Source organism: Sinohyriopsis cumingii, chromosome 10 (assembly GCF_028554795.1).
Source record: "Sinohyriopsis cumingii isolate HCF-2022 chromosome 10, ASM2855479v2, whole genome shotgun sequence".
Taxonomy (NCBI): Eukaryota; Metazoa; Mollusca; class Bivalvia; order Unionida; family Unionidae; genus Sinohyriopsis; species Sinohyriopsis cumingii.
Window position 1 is genome coordinate 20501720 of NC_142970.1, and position 20367 is coordinate 20522086.

The following is a 20367-nucleotide window of genomic DNA, read 5'->3' on the forward strand; positions in this document are numbered from 1 at the left end:
AATGCTGAAACAACAACTACAAATTTACAATTGGCGGAAAGTGACTCAGTTTTCTCTCAACCTCCACTTTCTTTAAGGACCAACATAAGGCGAAGCTTCCAGCAGTCTTTAATCCCTGGAGGTTTTTGTCATTTTTGCCTGAAAATCGAGTAGGAAACACATTTTTAAAGCTATTTCCGAATAGATCCGAACACACCAAATCCTCTGCGATCTTTCAATACCATTCTTCCTAGTTTTGTTAGAAACATCGTTTCTCATTGGCTATTTTACTTGCGCATGGGCAGAAGGGTAAAAGTTGGAGTGTTGGGGGTGGGGGGCTGTGCTAAATGGAGCCATTATTTTTCTATCGAGACCACTCTTGATTCCAAATGCCCATCTTATCCTACTTTTTGCAAAGGCTCATCTGTCTGTTTGCAGTTCATACTGGTTTGCTTTAGATTTGAGACCAAATGGTCTAAAATCCGGACACAAGATCAGATTCCGATCATGGGCGAACTTTGAGTAGAAAATAGTCGGGTCCACGAAATGAGATTTTTTTTCTCAGTATTTTGTAGTGCAGCTAGATCTTCCAGATTATTTGGTGTCATTGTAAAGCTACATCTATCTTCCTTTATATAGTACCACCCACGTTAGTGTATCATGCATGACCATGGCGCTACAGAGTTCGGCAGTAGACTACAACCTCCTGCCCCATTAAGTTGTCGGTAGGGGTTAATAATTTAATGGCCATATCAAAGGTGTCCGCAGACAAGCAACCAAGGAGATCAATATCCCTTCACTGCAAACACACCATTGATACATATATATTATAGAAAATCAACAAAAGAATCCAAGAGCCACACATAGGACACACACCTCTGGTAAATGTCCTATTCAACCTCCACCCAGCAAAAACCACAGTCCTCAAAAACCATGGCAAATAAACATTTTTCTCCCAAGAGCTTGCTGTTCTCATAAGATGATGTCATCTCCACTATGCTTTTTCCACACATCCTAGTCAGAGAATGGCTCAAATTCTTTGCTGCCAAATGAAACGAGATCTGCCATGACAAATTATGGACTCGTCGTGTGGTTTCCAGGTTACTCTGCCTCATTTCCACACACTTCATCCTCTCTCCAGAGTCCCACCAATTACAGACCCACCAATCTGACCCATTCAAACCACAACCTTACAGGAAGAAATAAATGAACTTCTTCAAAAAGTGTAGCATTATTTATTCATAACATAAATTCTCCTGGGCTTTAATGGAGACTTGTCTTGGTCCCAAAAGCAAATGACACTCTATATTCAGTCATCAACCTCAGCGTCTTTAATCAGTTTATTCATGCTACTTGGTTCTCAGTGGGAACACAGTGGCACATGTTGAATGCCTTCCAAAATGGAGACTTTGCCATCGGTGTGGACTTAAAAGATGCTTACCTTCATGTCACTATTCACCAGGAATCGATTAAGTTCCTGCGGTTCACCATACAATGACATTGCATACCAGTTAAGAGCACTTCCATTTAGACTCATCAACAGCCCTTGGGTCTTCATTCATCTCATGAACCATATAATGACGCATGTCCGAACCATTTATACAGCTGCCAGTCATGCTACCTGGATGACATCCTGCAAAAATAAAAGCTATAGTTTTTATTTTAAATCACTACATGACAAATCATGTTACACTGTTTAAATATCTAGGCTTTTCCATCAACAAGGATAAATCCAACCTAGTACCATCTTAATAATTTCTTAACCTAGTTATGAAGTTCAATATACAGGTAAACATAATTCATCTCCCTCATGTGTGGGCATTGAAAGTCCGAACCATGGTGGGTTCTTTACTTTCGATAAAGACTCTAACCGGATGGGACTTTCTTTGCCTACTGGGCTTTCTTAACACAGCAGATCTCTTTGTTCTAGATTACCCTTTTATGCACCATTGCAAATTATTCTTCTGTCATGTCGGAGGCCGAAAGTCTGTCCACTAGACTAACCCCTATCCTTCTGCACATAAATGAGTTACCATCTGCAGACTTGGTGCAACCAAAGTTGGCTCACTTGTGGTATACCTATGTAAGTACAACCACCCGGGATTACAATTTGTACTGTTGCAATTACCAGAGATGCTCTCAGGGTGTTTGATTCACGCAAACTTTTACGAGTTCCCGCACTTGGAAAGTGATGATGTGTGGGAACTCCCACATATTAATTTTATGTCATGCATATGAAAATTTACCCAGGATACAACTCTATTCAGCCGTTCACCCTCAAAAGTACTTGTGTAAGTGGTAAAAATATTATACCGCTTGTCACGATACACACTTTTTCGTAACTGTTTGCACATTAGGTCCCGTAACAAGCATTGTGTCAAGGTTTGAACCCTGCATAAACAAAGTTTTGCAAATGCGCATTTATAATATGGCCTATCTGGAAGACCCAAAATAGTGGAATCCCAACGTTGTTCATCGGTAGATGAAAATATAGTTCGGCTAATACTGGTTGATCATAGTAATGAAGGTAATTCATTTTTAAAGTCGGGAAATATATCAGAATATAGGAACTCAGAACGTATTAACAGAGATAAAAGTGAGTGATTTGGAACAAACAAGATGACGTTAAATTGGAATCCAGTGTAAATGACGAATGGAACAAAACAGAAAGCATGCCAATCAGCTCCACATTTTGGCAGTACATGGATTTTGAAATTAAATGTGGAAACAACAGAAAAACCAGCGAAATTAAAATACAATTCAAAAGTAAAGTACACTTTTTTAATAAACCTATTAATACATATAAAATTTGATGCAACATCTATTAAATATTTGGATTTCAATAGAAGTCTTACAGACTGGATTAGGAAGAAAGAGATGGATATTGGTGTGTTGTGTATATATTGAACTGTGGTCGTTTTATCCTACCCAACATCTTTGTTCTACAACCCCCCCCCTTTATTATTTGGACAAGGGGAGTGGGTGGAGAAAATCCTTCCTTAAATTAAAATCATGGAAGCATCTCTGAAAAATAGAAGACTGGAGAGCTCATATAGTATTATCCTTTTGGGAAATCAGTGTTTTATGGCCTCCCCAGGAACGAAATCTGCATAGCAATGTTCTGGCGATGAAGTTCATTTTGAATGCCTTTTACTTATAGCAGGAATGTTTAAATGGTAAGTCCTCATGCTGTCCAACAGGCCTACATAACGATAAGGAGGAACCAGGTTCCCAGCCCATTGCATCCTGACTTAGAACTTTCTAAAGTGGTATGGTTAACAACAAATTGATGTTCAAGTTCACCATTTCCCAGCATTCCTAATCATACTAGCTGATTATTTGTCCTGGAACAATCAACTAATACAGACAGAATTGTCTCCCGATCCCTCTGTTGTCACTCTGTTGTATATCCGATGGGACCCGCCATTGGTGGAATTGTTTGCAACGAGGTGGAATAGGCAACAATATACACAGCCAAATACTTTAGCTCTGTGCCCAAAGTGCAACCTGTGTTTGCAATTAATCTGGCTGGACACAACCCCTTTGAAACCTCTTTCAGGGGTACCTCTGGAATGCCTTTAATACAAGGCCTGCTTCCTCGACATTAATGACTTTGGGCAGAATTATTGAAATGCATGCAGCAGACCCAAACTACATAGTTCCGACAAGATGAGTCAGTCTTACCTATGAGTGCATCTTCTTTCATTGCCAAGAACAGGCCTCCTTTCATGGGTAACCATACTTTACTAATGAGTGCATATTATATCTTTGCCAAGAACAGGCTTCCCTCCCCAGTAACCAGACTTTACTTATGACTGTATTATCTATCATTGCAAACTGGCTTCCTTCCACAGAAAGCCGACTTTATGTATGACTGCATCCTCTATCATTGCCAAAAATAGGCTCCCTACCACAGTAACCAGACTTTACTTATGACTGCATCCTCTATCATTGCCAAGAAAAAGTTTCCTTCCACAATAACCATTCTTTAATTATGACTGCATCCTCTATCATTGCAAGAACAAGCTTTATTCCACAGTAACCAGACTTTACTTATGTCTGTATCATCTATCACTGCCAAGAACAGGCTTCCTTCCACAGTAACCAGACTTTATGTATGGATGCATCCTCTATCATTGCCAAGAACAAGATTCCTTCCACAGGAACTAGACTTTACTTATGACTGCATCCTCTATTATCGCCAAGAACAGGCTTCCTTCCACAGTAACCAGACTTTCATCATGAAACTGTATCGTCTATCATTGCCAAGAACAGGCTTCCTTCCGCAGTAACCATACTTTATTTATGACTGCATCCTCTATCATTGCCAAGAACAGGCTTCCTTCCGCAGTAACCATATTTTACGTATGACTGCATCCTCTATCATTGCCAAGAACAGGATTCCTTCCACAGGAACCAGACTTTACTTATGACAGCATCCTCTATCATTGCCAAGAACAGGCTTCCTTCCACAGTAACAAGGCTTATGACTGCATCCTCTATCATTGCCAAGAACAGGCTTCCGTCCACATTAACCAGACTTTACTTATGAATGCAGCCTCTGTCATTGCCAAGAACAGGCTTCCTTCCACAGTAACCAGACTTTACTTTAGACTGCATCCTCTATCATTGCCAAAAACAGGCTTCCTTCGATAGTAACCAGACTTTCATCATGAAACCTCTGTCTATTCTAGACACATCACCTCAAGACCCAGTTTGAAATGGTACCGTAAAAGAACAAGATCCGCTGGGGGAGATCATGCCTATGCTCTCTCTGAAGAAAGAACATGGGTGTATGTCAACATAGACTATCTCGCCATGAATATGGATAAATCATGCCAACACATATGAATTTTTACGCATCTCAGCGGAAATGGTTAGAACATATGCCAGCAGCATAGTATTTTACCAATGCTGTTCTCTAACCGTCATCATTCAGGCAGTGGGATGGAGATCAGGGTCCATATTATCTAGCTTTTATCCCCAACATTTGTCATCCCAAAGAGCTTAAATTGATCTTCTGGGCCAATATATATCCAAAGCTCAGCCGGTCCCCATTCCACGTCAATCAACAACTTCCTAAGATGCCACTTTTTGACTTCTAATGGATATAGGTGGAACTAGGAATTTGTTCTTTGTTTGAAGCCACTTCCTGACAGATGAAGTCCCATCTAGTCGGGTTACATATAACCTTTCCCTTATACCTAAAGGGATTGGTGATGGTAAAAAAGGGTAAGGGGATGTACCTCCCTCCATCTCTTACTTGTTCTCTGAAGGTATTATAATTGGGGCAACGTTTTCAAAGAATAAACCAATTCTCTTGGTAAAATATTTTTTCAACAATCCTTGCCCATCCTAAATGCACACATGTCCTCCCAGCCTCCCCACAATTACATCTATATAGAGCAATCATTACACTCATTAGTAGTCGAGTATTATCAGCATTACGTCTTTACTCACCTCATAGATCAAATGAAATTACGACATTGTTGATGAAACTCAACCTGGTACTCACTATTTCTATTGCGAGTTATGTCTACACAAATCTCACAACCTAAATGCTCATTACATCAGGTGTCCAATATTCACATGATAACAACAATAAAGCCATTTCCAATTTTGTTGTAAATAAATTGGAAAATATTAAATGAAAGCCACTGTTTGTGAAAAACCCAAACGGGCAACTAATGTTCAACTTATTTTTTCCAAGAAAAAGTGCCAGAAAGTTGTCAAAGCATCCTGGACAAAGCCATATTCATGAAGCAGAGAGCATGTCATTTTGGTAGCCTGGTACAACAAAACCATCAATGCTTCATTCTTGATAAATTGGAATTTTCTCCAATGTGCTGTATACAAAAAAACCACAAGGCAAATAATAAACATTTTTATGTTGTATCCATACTAGAAACATAGTTTTAGAATCCAATTAAGATCTTGAAAAAGGCAAATTGCTTTCCTCTTTTTGTATCATCATGAGTAAAGGCCATTTGATCTTTTGCTATAGTCTTTCATGGGTCATGTGACGTCCATCCATTGACAATGACTTCTTACCGTACAGGAGTCCATACTCGAGGCACACAAGGAATATGGGATTATGTTATTAAATTCTCAGACGTCCATATTTCATTCACATTGGTAAGTAAGCTTATATTATCATTGTCATAGACAGCTTAGAACTACTACAAGTGAGGCCCCGAGTGGCTGAGTGGTCTAAAGCGCTGTCCGTTACGGATCACTGTCATCTCATCTCTGTCAGCGTGGGTTCGAGTCACATATTCGGCCAATGTGGGTATGTGAGAAAGCCTACCAGTAGCTTCTCGTTGATCAGTGGTTCTTTCCAGGGGTTTTCCTGGGTTCTTCATCCACCATTAATACTGGCCGCCATATATAGCCTATCATGTGCTGGAAAATGGCGTTAAACCTTACAACAGCAACTACTGCTACACATTTTACTACTTGAAGTTCCAAATTCCATTAGACTAACCTTGGTAAATAAGATTATAGTATCATTTTTGTAGACAGGTGCTGTAATAAGAGTTACCACTCTAAGGACCAAATAGTAATTGTTGTAGAAAGGTTCCATAATACATAAGAAATGATCATATTAATCAAATGCCTTGCATCAGATCCATTTTGTTACCTCTTAATATCTAAAGCAGGTACTCATAGGCCTGATCCAGCCCACGACCTGGTATTGTCCACTCATTGACTTCATTGGGGGTGGGACGTGGCTTTAACAATTGCTAATCTGTACCAATGCCTGGAGAAAGTTCCATGTGCCTGATATTCCTCATCAAGTTTCTGTGAAACTTGGTAAATGAGTTTAATTCATCAAGGGAACTGAGGAATTTGATTATGATCAATGTTAACAGATGCTTTATTATTAGGTTATTGTTTTGAATCCAAGAAGATGCGTTCCACAAGAATGTTGTGTTGATTACAAACAATATCAATCACAATTAGACGATAAGAGATAAACACGAATTTTTTTAATGGCTTAGATAAATGCCTTTAATTGTGAATAATTCACTTTCAAACCGGGCTTCTTTTATGGTGCAAAGACTTTTTATGGTGCAATAGCCCATCTGGCTGGTTTCTGTGTGTAGTTGCTGTTGACAGATTTGTCAGGACTTTTGTTTGCAAAAGTCTGTCTTGTATGTTTCTGTGTAACTGACAGTGAGAAATTTGACTAGTCTCTTGTTTGGTAAAGCCGGTCTTGTATGTTTCTGTGTGTATTTGCTATAGACAGAGTTGACAAGCCTCTTGTTTGCAAAAGCCAGTCTGGCATGTTCCTGTATGTAGTTGCTATTGACAGATTTGACATGTCTCTGTTTTGCAAAAGCCTGTCTGACATGTTCCACTGTAGTTCCTATGGAGAGATTTGACATGTCTCTTTTGCAAAAGCCCAGCTGGCATGTTTCTGTGTGTAACTGTTATTGGCATGTTTGACAAGTCTATTGTTTGCAAAAGCCCATCTGATAATATTTTGTGCGTAACTGGTATTGACAGTTTTGACTGTATACTGAACCGTGTGATTGTTTTGTTTTACACACCTGCTGTTCTAAGACATTGCATTATGTAAAACGTTTTGTGCATTCACAAGGAGTCAACATATTTTATTAAAAGAAGTAAACTAGAATTGTACAAGATTGTATATATGCCCAAAGAAAAGTATCAGGCATATAGATTCGACAATAAAACAGTTAAATTAACCAAAATTTACCCCATATTATCTGATTTTTAAATTAAAATTGTCTTACTTTATAATATAATTGGTAAGCTCAGTACTGACACTGCATCAGATGAGTATGTAGTGTAACTTCAAAATGACTTACACTAAACGTTTGGTTTGAATTTTTCTCCACAGCTAAGTCATTTAAGTATGTAGTGCAACTTATAAATGACTGACACTAAACGTTTATTTTGAATTTTTCTCCCCAGGTAAGTCATTTGATTATGTAGTGTAACTTCAAAATGACTGAGACTAAACGGTTCATTTTAATTTTTTTCCACAGGTAAGTCATTTGAGTATGTGGTGTAACTTCAAAATGACTAATACTAAACGTTTGTTTTGAATTTGTATCCACAGGTAAATCATTTGAGTATGTAGTGTAGCTTCAAAATGACTAACACTAAATGTTTGGTTTTAATTTTTTTCCACAGGTAAGTCATTTGAGTATGTAGTGTAACTTCAAAATGACTGACACTAAACGTGTGGTTTGACTTTTGCTCCACAGGTAAGTCATTTGAATGTATAATGTAACTTCAAACTGACTATCACTAAACGTTTGGTTTGAATTTTCCACCACAGGCAAGTCATTTGAGTATGTAGTGTAACTTCAAAATGAGTATCACTAAACGTTTGGTTTGAATTTTTCTCCACAGTTAAGTCATTTGAGTATGTAGTGTAACTTTGAAATGACTAACACTAAACATTTGGTTTGAATTTTTCTCCACAGGCAAGTCATTTGAGTATGTGGTATAACTTCAAAATGATTGACACAAAACGTTTGGTTTGAATTTTTCCCCACAGGTAAGTCATTTCAGTATGTAGTGTAACTTCAAAATGACTGAAACTAAATGTTTGGTTTGAATTTTTCTACAAAGGTAAGTAATTTGAGTGATGCAAAGTAATCAGGTGGTCATAGTTTGAGTGCCTGAAGTTTATATATATTACATAATTTTAGTTTCAGACTAGAAACAACTGAAAATTATATGAGAAAAATATTTGACATTGAAATCACAGCCATTTTATGTGACACTGACAATTATGAATATGTACCCTTAAATGTACAATCATGTAACAGTAATTGTATTGTGTCACTGACAGTTATGAAGTATATACACATGCTTGTGCATGTAACATTTTTCTGTAAAATTGTAAGCCAACAAAACTTAGTGGTAAAGTTAATGAAAGTACATCTACATGATATTTAGATTACTGCATTAATACAATTACATGATATTTATATTGCTACATTAATACATCTATATGATATTTATATTACTACTTAAAAATGAATTTACATCATATGTATATTACTACATTAATACATCTACATGATATTTATATTACTACATTATTACATCTACATGATATTTATATTACTACATTATTACATCTACATGATATTTATGTTACTGCATTTATACATTTACATGATAAGTATAGTACTGCATTAATACATCTAGATGATATTTATATTACTACATTTATACATCTACATGATATTTATATTACGACTTAAAAATGACTTTTTATTCTGGTGTCTTTCTTTTCATTTCTAGATGCCATCTGGACAGAGGAAAACCACAGGGAATTCCATGACCACAAGGACCATATCTTGCTCCTAATGGAGAAATTAAATATTATTGCAATGCCAAGGTCATTCACTGAAAAAGGAAATGAGCCCAAGGTATGTTTATAAAAATCCTGAAGTTTTAATACTGCACTTTTATTGACCCTACCATATTCTGTTGTATTGACCCTACTATATTCTGTTGTATTGACCATAACATATGATGTTGAATTGACATTGCACACGTATTGACCCTACTATATTCTGTTAAATAGGCAACTGGTGTTGATGGATAGTGATTTTATTTAGTTGAATAAAACTGTATTCTTTGAAATAGGCACATAGTGTTGATGAAAAGGTATATAATACTGATGAATAGACTTATAATGTAAACATAAAAGCATGTAGTTTAAATATGTAGGCATACAGTGTTAATTACCATGCATAGAGTACTGATGGATATGCATTTCATGGTGATGGATAGCATATAGTGTTGATGAATAGAAATGTGGTGTAAATAAATAGGCACATATTGTTGATAAATTGGCTGGTAATGCTGATGGATAGGCATATAGTGGTGACGGATAGGCATATAGTGTTGATGGATAGGTATATAGTGTTGATAGATAGGCATATAGTGTTGATGGATAGACATAGTGTTGATGGATAGGCATACTGTTGATGGATTACCATACAGTACTGATGGATAGGCATATAGTGTTGATGGATAGGCATATAGTTTTGATGAATTGCCTTAGAGTTTTCATGGATAGGTATATATTGTTAATGGATATGCATAAAGTGTTGATTGAGTGGCGTATATAGGGTTGATGGATAGGCATAGAGAGTTGTTGGACAGACGTATAGTGTTGATGGACAGACTTAGTGTTGATGGCTAGGCATATAGTGTTGACGGATAAACATATAGTGTTGATGGATGGGCATATAGTGTTGATGGCTATGCATAAAGTTTTGATGGATATGTTTATAGTGTTGATAGATATTCATATAGTGTTGATGGATAGGCATATCATTTTGATGGACATGTTTATAGTGTTGATAGATATTCATATAGTGCTGATGGATAGGAATATAGAGCTGATGGATTGGCACACATTGTTAATGGCTAGGCATATGTTGTTGACGGCTTGGCATATAATGTTGATGGATAGGTGTATTGTGTTGATAGATAGGCATGTAGTTTTGATGGATATGCATATAGTGTCGAATGATGTGTATATAGAGTTGATGGATAGGCATATAGTGTTGATGGATATGCATATAGTGTTGATGGATTACCATACAGTACTGATGGATAGTCATATAGTGTTGATGGATAGGCATAATGTGTTGATGGATAGGTATATAGTGTTTATTTTTAGGCCTATAGTGTTGATGGCTAGGCATATAGTATTGATGTATATGCATCTAGAGTTGATGGAGAGGCATACAGTGGTGTTAGCTAGGCATATACTGGTGATGGCTAGGCATACAGTGTTAATGGATACTCATATAGCAGTGCTGATGAATAGGCATATAGTGTTGATGGATAGGCATATAGTGTTGATGGATAGGCATATAGTGTGGATGGATAGGCTTATAGTGCTGATGGATAGGCATATAGTGTTGATGGATATGTATATAGTGTTGATGGATATGCATATAGTGTTGATTAATAGGCATGTAGTGTTGATGTATATTTATAGCCTTTAGGGATATGTATATAGTGTTGAAGGATTTGTTGTTGTTGTTGTTGTTGTGGGGTTTAACGCCATTTTTCAGCATGATAGGCTATATATGGCGGCCAGTATTAATGGTGGAGGAAGAACCAGGAAATCCCCGGAAAGAACCACCAACCCACGAGAAGCTACTGGCAAGCTTTCTCACATGCCCACATTGGCTGAATCTTAGACTCGAATGGATATGCATATAGTGTCGAACAATGTGTATATAGAGTTGATGGATATGTATATAGTGTTGATGATATGCATATAGTGTTGATTAATAGGCATGTATTATTGATGTATATTTATAGCCTTTAGGGATATGTATATAGTGTTGAAGGAAAGAAATATAATGGTGATGAATATGTTTATAGTTTTGATGGATAAGTATATAGTGTTCATGGGAGGCATATAGTTTTGATAGATAGGCATATACTGTTGAAGGAGAGTGTTGATGAATAGAAATGTGTTGATGGATAGGCATATAGTGTTGATGAATGTGCAGATAGTATTAATGGGTATGCATATAGGGTTGATGGAAAGGCATAGAGAGTTGATAGACAGGCGTATAGTGTTGATGGAAAGACATATGGTGTTGATACATATGCATAAAGTGAGCATGTATATGCATATAGCATTCATGGATTCTCATATAGTGTTGATGGACAGACATAGTGTTGATGGCTAGGCATATAGTGTTGACGGATAAGCATATATTGTTGATGGATAGGCATATAGTGTAGATGGAGAGGCGTATAGTGTTGATGGATAGGTATATAGTGTTGATGGAAATGCATATAGTGTTAATGGATAGTCTTATAGTGTTGAGGCATATAGTGTTGATGGCATATAGTGTTGATGGCTAGGCATATATTGTTGATGGGTAGGCATATAATGTTGATGGCTAAGAATATAGTCTTGATGGCTAGGCATATAGCCTTGATTGATAGGTATATAGTGTTCATGGATATGTATATAGTGTTCATATATAGGAATAGAGTGTTGATGGATAGGCATATGGTGTTGATGGATAGGTATATATTATTGTATGGATAGGCAAATATTGTTGATGGTTAGGCATATAGTGGTGATGTATAGGCATATAGTGTTGATGTATATGTATGTAGTGTTGATGGACAGGCATATAGTGGTGATGGCTAGGCATATACTGGTGATGGCTAGGCGTATAGCGTTGATGTATAGACGCATAGTGTTGATGGACAGGCATACAGTGCTGATTATTCGTGTATAGTGTTGATGGATATTCATATAGTGCTGATTGATAGCCACATAGTGTTGATGGATAGGCATATAGTGCTGATGGCTAGGCATACAGTGAAGATGGCTAGGCATACAGTGAAGATGGCTAGGCATACAGTGAAGATGGCTAGGCATATATTCTTGATGGCTTGTCATATGGTGTTGATGGATAGGATTATAGTGTTGATGTATATGCATATAATGTTGATAGATAGGCATATAGTGTTGATGGATAGGTACATGTCCTTAATATATATATTGTTCCTTGCTCTTTATTCCAATGTATTAAATATTTCAGTGTTTATAAGATGATTGCTGGAAACAATCGAAAACAGACGCTATGTGGACTGCATATTACGTAAGGGGGCAGGGGATACTATATCACAATAATACCGAAATAAAATAGTTTTTCAAAATAAGACATGCATGTCCTAATGTTGGAAACTTGTTGTGTATGTTGCAAAAGGTGTACATCAACTCAATAAATGGATGATAATTGCACTTGTCTGATTCTGCCACCAGTGCTCTCCTAGAACATAAACATATATGAGAGAATTAAAGCAATACCTCTGTAACAGCCTGTGATGGAGCAATGGTTTCAGGAGTTGCAGTGAGATTGGGCCCATCAACATGAGCATGAAAGTACTTGTATGACAACAGACTGTTTAAATAACTTAAGGTGTTGTAAAAAATGTTTTGTTTTTTTTTAAATTATGCACAACAAAATTCTGAAGTCAAAACCTCTATGTTCTGAAGGTCACCAGAAAAAATGCACATTAATATGCTTCACATTTTGACTCTTACATGCTACCATATATTCGATCTCGCGTTTCTTGACAAATATGATATGTATGTGATCTGACTATGGCATCTTTCGACTCGTATATGCTACAGAGACCTCGCTAGAATTTTAAAATTAGGAGTCCAGGACTACCATTTTGGAAAAAAAATATGAGTCCCACCATCAAAAGTTGCAGTCTCTTGCTTCCTACAGAATCAAGACAGACATGAGAGCATCTATTTTTAGATGGAGAGGTTTTCGTAATGCAATAATTCGCTTTAATATAGCTACATTACAACAGTATATTGACAAGATTGCAACTTTATGGTTTATTTATTTGTCTACGTCTTTGTAGTAATTTTAGGCAATGGTTAAATAGTATCTAATTTGCTGCTTTTTCCCCATATTTTCACAAGTATGTGTCACTTCGAAAACATCTTAGACCTTAAAGCGCATCTCGCAAATTGCACGACATAGCATCGTCCCATACTTTTCTGACCTACATAATTTGCATTTTAAAGTTAAATCGCTTAATAAAATAATACATTGGCTTTGCTTTCAATAGTTGGTATATTTTTCTGACAATATTCGCCCGATGATTTGCGAAAACAGACAATTTAATAAAGTGGTGCATCCCAGTTTTAGCGAAATCTGCCATTATTTCCCGTTCAGCCTACTGGTTTATTTATAGTTTCAAACTAATTTTATGACGAAATAGTGTACAAGAGGCATTTTAAAATAAAGTATGGACAATCAATGTATCTCTTAAATAGCTCTTGTTTCGTCCATCAGAGTGATACTTAATTTTGTCGATCCAAGTAAGGACTTATTCCAAACACTAAGCTATGCATCACGCACTTTCTTACACTTAGCTACTGTCCTACCAAACACTTTCTTACACTTAGCTACTGTCCTACCAAACACTAAGCTGGTCATCATATAAATTCTTACACATGGCTACTGTCCTACCAAACACTAAGCTAGGCATCACACACTTTCTTACAATTAGCTACTGTCCTACCAAGCACTAAGCTAGGCATCACACATTTCTTACACTTAGCTACTGTCCCATCCGAACTATCAATTCTAGCAGCTTTAGCACTCTTCTAAATCTCGTTACAATCTTCGTAAGTTTGCCGTTTAACCCAAAAATACTTATCCAAATTTACGAATGGCATTTTGTTTAAGTCTCAACATGTCTTGGTTGTGCTTTCGCGTGTACTACTTATTTCGATACATTCGGAAATAATCAAAATAACGAAAGCTAATCTTGTTATTTTGATGTACTTTTATAAATGACCGCATGTACATCTCTGGTTCTGTCTGACTCAGAATTAAATCACTGTAAATATAATTACATTACCAACCGGACGCCAGTCAAAGCCTTTGAACTTGGCGACTAGCTATTGCATCATGTTCTTTTTGATGTACTCTTATAATGGCAACATGTATGTACATCAACGGGTCTTTCAGTCACTGAATTCTGTCATTGTAAATATCAGCGCAGCTAATTGACCAACACATTTTCCCACAAAGCAGGAGGCTGAAGCAGGACTGGCAAATCTTTGAATTTTCTGCACACCTATTACATGCGTACGGAGGACTCCCGCCTCAATGATTTTCTGCGTCCCAGATCAAAATTTAGCGTCCAAATACGCTTAATTAAGCGCTTCCGATTTATCTGTGTTATCATAGACTCGATCTCGAGGTTCTTGACAAATATGATATTGATGTGATCTGATTATTGCATAACATCTATTGACTCGTATAGGCTACCAGAGATTCGATCTCGTGGTTCTTGACAATATGATATTGATGTCATCTGACTATTGCATAAATCTTTTGACTTTTATATGCTAACATAGATTCGATCTCGTGGTTCTTGACAAATATGATACTGATGTGATCTGACTATTGCATACCATCTTTTGACTTTATCAAACTACACACTGGTTAACTTATTTGTTACAGTGATATCAGTTTTAGGAAGATATAGACTATGCTTGAAAACATAGGATATGGCCATGTTTGGCATCTAGTGGCATTCATGTGTGTATTTTTAAAGTAGGGTACTCATCAGTAATCCCACCACTTTTGTCAATCACCTGGTGATGCACCATTAGTAACTTATGTGGTATTTTTAAGATAATTGCATGATAGGTGGCTGTATGCAGAAAGACGCTGCAAACTTCGAATACCGCAATACAATAGAACCTGTGATAACGTAGGAACTAAGTATGTGTGAAGTTGAGATAGACCAAGAAGCCATTGAGTTCCAAAGTGTTTGAAACTGCACTGGAGGAAATAATGGTTTCAGTAAACTTGACAAAGGTTTAAGTTCAACATGATGTGTACCATTGCTGTTTTAAATCACTCCTCTAGACTTTGAAATGCATGTTTTCCAGCTTGACAATAGCAATATGTTGTCATATCTTACTGAAAACTTGTCAAACTTAAGAAAATGTAACTACCTTACTGAAAAGATTTTGTTAGGGTTTGCAGGACTTCTATCTATTGACTATTATGTGAAACTTGGTTTAATTTTATTTCATAATTAGTAGGTGAATTGAATATCACTCTAAAGGTAATGACTCAATAGTTTAATTGTACATTAGCTTAACTGATTGGTTTATAACTTGAGAGGCATTCGAGATTAAGGTATGTAATTTTTTATACTTGTACATCTATATTAGAAGGCATGTCAAATACCGCATTGGAATTATGTCATGAACATGAAGGTTACTGTACAATATTTTAAATTTTGCATCCACTTAGTTTTAGAGTCATTAAAATGACATGCAGTTTATCTTCAAAAGTGTTGCCATTGTGTTGTATGTTGAAGTTTTTGATTAAACTTTCTGTTCAACCCCAAGCGTGCAAAGATGAAACAATGTATACATATTTATCATGCGACTACTGTGTTGGTTATGTTAATGCATCCGTATCGACATTGTTATGTATACCATGTATAATGACACGTTATGACTTTACAACTGAATACAAATTAGGTCAAATCACCATGAAAAGGAAATGCATAACGACTGAGGCATCCATATATATTTCAGTCATTTCACTGTGCTATTCAGCTGTGCAAAAAGATAAAGTTTGTATTTGTATGTGATACATGCAATTTTGATCTGTGCCCATATCAGTTCAATTTATGAAATATTAAATTGTTTACAGGGGAAGATTCACAAAAGATATCAGTTATTAGAGTCATTCCATCAGTTTTATTTCAAATGAACATTCTTGCCAGATTACGTATGATCACTCTCGTGCCATGATACCAAATCATTTCTTCAAGGTCAAGTTCACAGGTCATTATTTAGGCTTTATTCTCACTTGCCCATATCCCATGGTGACATATATCTTCAAAGTCAACCTCACAGCTATATGTTTAGGCTTGATTCACATCTCCCCTTATGCATTCTAATTTATGAGCTGTTTAAGATAAATGAATGAAACCTTGTTTACGTAGTATCCTCAAGGTCAAGTTTGCAGGTTAATATATTCAGATTATAATGTTAATGTTGTAGATTATGAAAACTAATGTACAGGGATGAACAATAATAACACTTATGCTTCTCATGTTTATGACAAATAATGCATTACAATCAAAATTTAAGCTGCTAGGTCAAGATCATTTATGAATTCCTTCAAAGTGTTTTATGTCCTATTTAGTTTTACTACCCCATCAGATAAGTTACTACAGCATGCTACGTTCCATGTCTGCATGGTAACTTAACAGCTCTGTCATAAAGGTCTTAGTCAGATGACATCATTGTGAACTGTTATGGTCTCATCAGGGGTTACTCAATGGCTGGAGTGCAATCAATTTTGGTTTGACTGATGATTAATATCAGTAAGTATCATGTCTGGTTGATTTCCATTATTTCTCAGAACTTGAACAATTTGTCTCTGCGAGTCATATTTGAAACATTTTGTTGAACTATATTATCTTCATTTATACTGTGATTGTGATAGAAACCATCTCTTGCTGTCTACATAATTACAGATAGACATTATGTATTTATATATTGCACTGGATCAGTGGTACTTACCGGAGTTTTCCCAGCTTCCTCCTCCACCAATTCTACCGGTTGTCATGTGTAGCCCATCTTGTGCTGACATATGACATTAAACCCCAACACAACATGTATTGTACTGATCATGCAATTTATCACCGCTCATCCTGTAGGGGTTATAGTGGGAACAGAGAAATGAAAAACCTCTGTGTTGACACACTACAAACTCAGTCAAAGAGTTTCAACACAGTGAAGTTTCTAATTCACTATGCGTATTTGCCAAGTTATGTTACTGAACATTATTGACACCTTACAAATTCATAATCAATATGTTTTAACACAGTGAAGTTTCTCATATGCAATGCATACTGGTCAAGCCATGGTACTGAAGTGCTGTGGAGAAATAGTGCTGTTACTAATTAGTATGCCATATATAGCTTATTAAGTGCTGAACAGAGCCCTCTAATTGATGTTAGTTTCTATACAAATCATCCACACTTAACGTCCCACTCTAACTGATGTCACGTTTCTATACAAATCATTCATACTGAACAACTCCGTCTGACTGATGTCAAGTTTCTATACAATTCATTCATTCTGACATGCTCCCTCTGATTTATGTCAATTTTCTGTAAAATGCATCCACACTGAATAGTTCCCTCTGATTGATGTCAAGTTTCTATAGAAATCAATCACAATGAACAGCTCCCACTGATTGAAGTCAACTTTCTATACAAAACATCTACACTGACCAACTCCCTCTGATTGATGTCAAGTTTCTATGTAAATCATCCACACTGAACAGCTCCAACGGTTTGATGCCAATTTTCTATACAAATCATCCACACTGAACAGCTCCCTCCGATTGATGTCAAGTTTCTATACAAATCAATTCACACTGAACAACTCCCACTGATTGATGTCAATTTTCTTTAAAAATTAACCACACTGCACATCTCCCTCCGATTGATGTCAAGTTTCTATACAAATCAACCACCCTGAACAGCTCACTCTGATTGATGTCAGGTTTCTATACAATGTATCCACACTGAACAGCTCGTTCTGATTGATGTCAAGTTTCTATACCATGCATCCACACTTAACAGCTCGCTCTGATTGATTTCAAGTTTCTAAACAATGTATCCACCCTGAACAGCTCGCTCTGATTGATGGCAAATTTCTATACAAATGAACCACACTGAACAGCTCCCTCCGATTGATGTCAAGTTTCTATACAATTTATCCACCCTGAACATCCCGCTCTGATTGATGTCAAGTTTCTATACAATGTATCCACCCTGGACAGCTCGCTCTGATTGATGTCAAGTTTCTATAAATTTATCCACCCTGAACAGCTAGTTCTGATTGATGTCAAGTTTCTATACAAATCACCCACACCAAACAGCTCTCACTGATTGATATCAAGTTTCTCTACAACTCAATCACATTGAACCACCCACTATGACTGATGTCAAGTTTTTACACAGATCAATCACACTGAACATTTCACTCTAACTGCTATTGGATTTTACCACAAATCAAACTCACTGAGCATCCCACTCTAAATGATATTGGATTTTTACACAAATCAATCACACTAAGCGTCCCACTCTAAATGATACTGGATTTTTACACAAATCGATCACACTGAGCATCCCACTCTAAACGATGTCGGACTTCTACACACATCCAATCTATTACTTTTCGTTGGAAAATCTTAATTTATCTAGACAATCTGGCGTTGATATCCACTTTCGAGCTCAAGTAGCACAACCTTCTGTTGCCGTGCTGGACCACCAGTTCATGGTAACTACAGAGCAATTGTGGTTATTGTTTCAGATAAACCAATGTTACTTGAAGGTGCTGGTGGAAGAATGCGAGTTATTGACGCTCCAGTAGAAAACATGTAATTAAATCAATTATCATATAAAAATGTCGTATAGTCACTCTGGCGTTACTCTGACTTCCAGTCAGGTGAAAAAAATTGCAATCAAAGCTAGCGAGTAAATACGGAACAAAACTATTACTAAAAAAGATTAGATTTCTAATGGCGGTCCATACAAATTATCATTAATCAAGATTCAACGTTTTGATTTTGAATTCACAGAGATGATTAAAATCTACAGTGAAGCAATGAAGGTGATCTATTTAGAAAATCAGAATTTAAATAAGAGCTACTACAACAAATCGTAACAAATATGCTCCAATAAAAACAACGATGATATCAGTAAATTCAAATAATCCAGAAATTAATGTTAACTTTCCAACTGCAATTTTAGTAAAATAAATCACACTGGCGCAATTGCAAGTATATCACAGCTGGATAAATATCAGATCTAAATCATTTGGTGAATTACATGCGAATAATTCCCTTATATTTGTAATTAGAAATAAAGATGATGGAACTCCCGATTGACAAGTTGTGTATACTTCTACAAGAAGTTATCAAATCGAACAAATACATGATGAATTTCAATGGAGAATCAAATCAGTAAGCGAAGAGAAGCGAAAATAGCTATAACAGTCCACGAACCAACAGTATCATTCGCAACAGAGATAAATTCTCCAGATTACGTTGTAGATATATACCAATCACAAATCAGATCTATTTTAGAATGGCCTGAAATCCCGGCAGAGTATCATGGACCGCTAGAACCAAGGTTAAATGATTTTATCACAGATGAGAAAAGATTTATAACAACTTAAAAATATCGACATAGGTATGTGTGGGATGGAGATAGTGATGTGGATGAACTTCATGCTTTTAGTGGCGAAATATGATACTTCAACGTTTATAAAATGTATTCCGATCCCATAAATTCTAAAGTCAAACAATCAATCGACAGAATACAAAATCTGTTTTTGTCGTTATCACAACATTATAACAATGATATAAAACAGCAGTTCATTGACGCAATACAACATCTAAATCAAGTGGAATCAGATTATAATTATATTAATGACACTTCCACTAAGGAAGTATATAACCACGCTATTTCTTTTCCCCCGCCCTAGAAAACCATTTATCAATTATTATAAAATAACAGAAAAAGAACATGACGGACAGGTGACTTTACATTTGTAGTACCAAAATTTAATAAAGAGGAACAAACAATAATTATCAACGAAAACGTTCCTAAAATACTTGAAGCATGGAGAAAAATCGCCCCTCCTCCAACTGTTCTAAGACACAATAATGATCCATATGGTGAAGGCTGTCATATTTCACAAGGAATCATTAATATAACCTGAACGATTGCAGTCAATCTTTTTTGTGATGTAATTGATTGCAGCTATCA

At 36.3% G+C, this 20367-nt stretch overlaps 1 protein-coding gene across 2 annotated transcripts in view; it reads left to right on the forward strand.

Annotated features, from left to right (window-relative positions):
• LOC149789689 (uncharacterized) overlaps nucleotides 1-20367 on the forward strand; it is a 140671-nt gene that overhangs the window by 97436 nt on the left and 22868 nt on the right. For both annotated transcript variants that reach the window (XM_089971705.1, XM_089971704.1), the window contains one exon: nucleotides 9268-9395. In XM_089971705.1, coding sequence (XP_089827831.1) covers nucleotides 9268-9395 — 128 coding nt within the window. The remainder of the gene's footprint in view (nucleotides 1-9267; nucleotides 9396-20367) is intronic.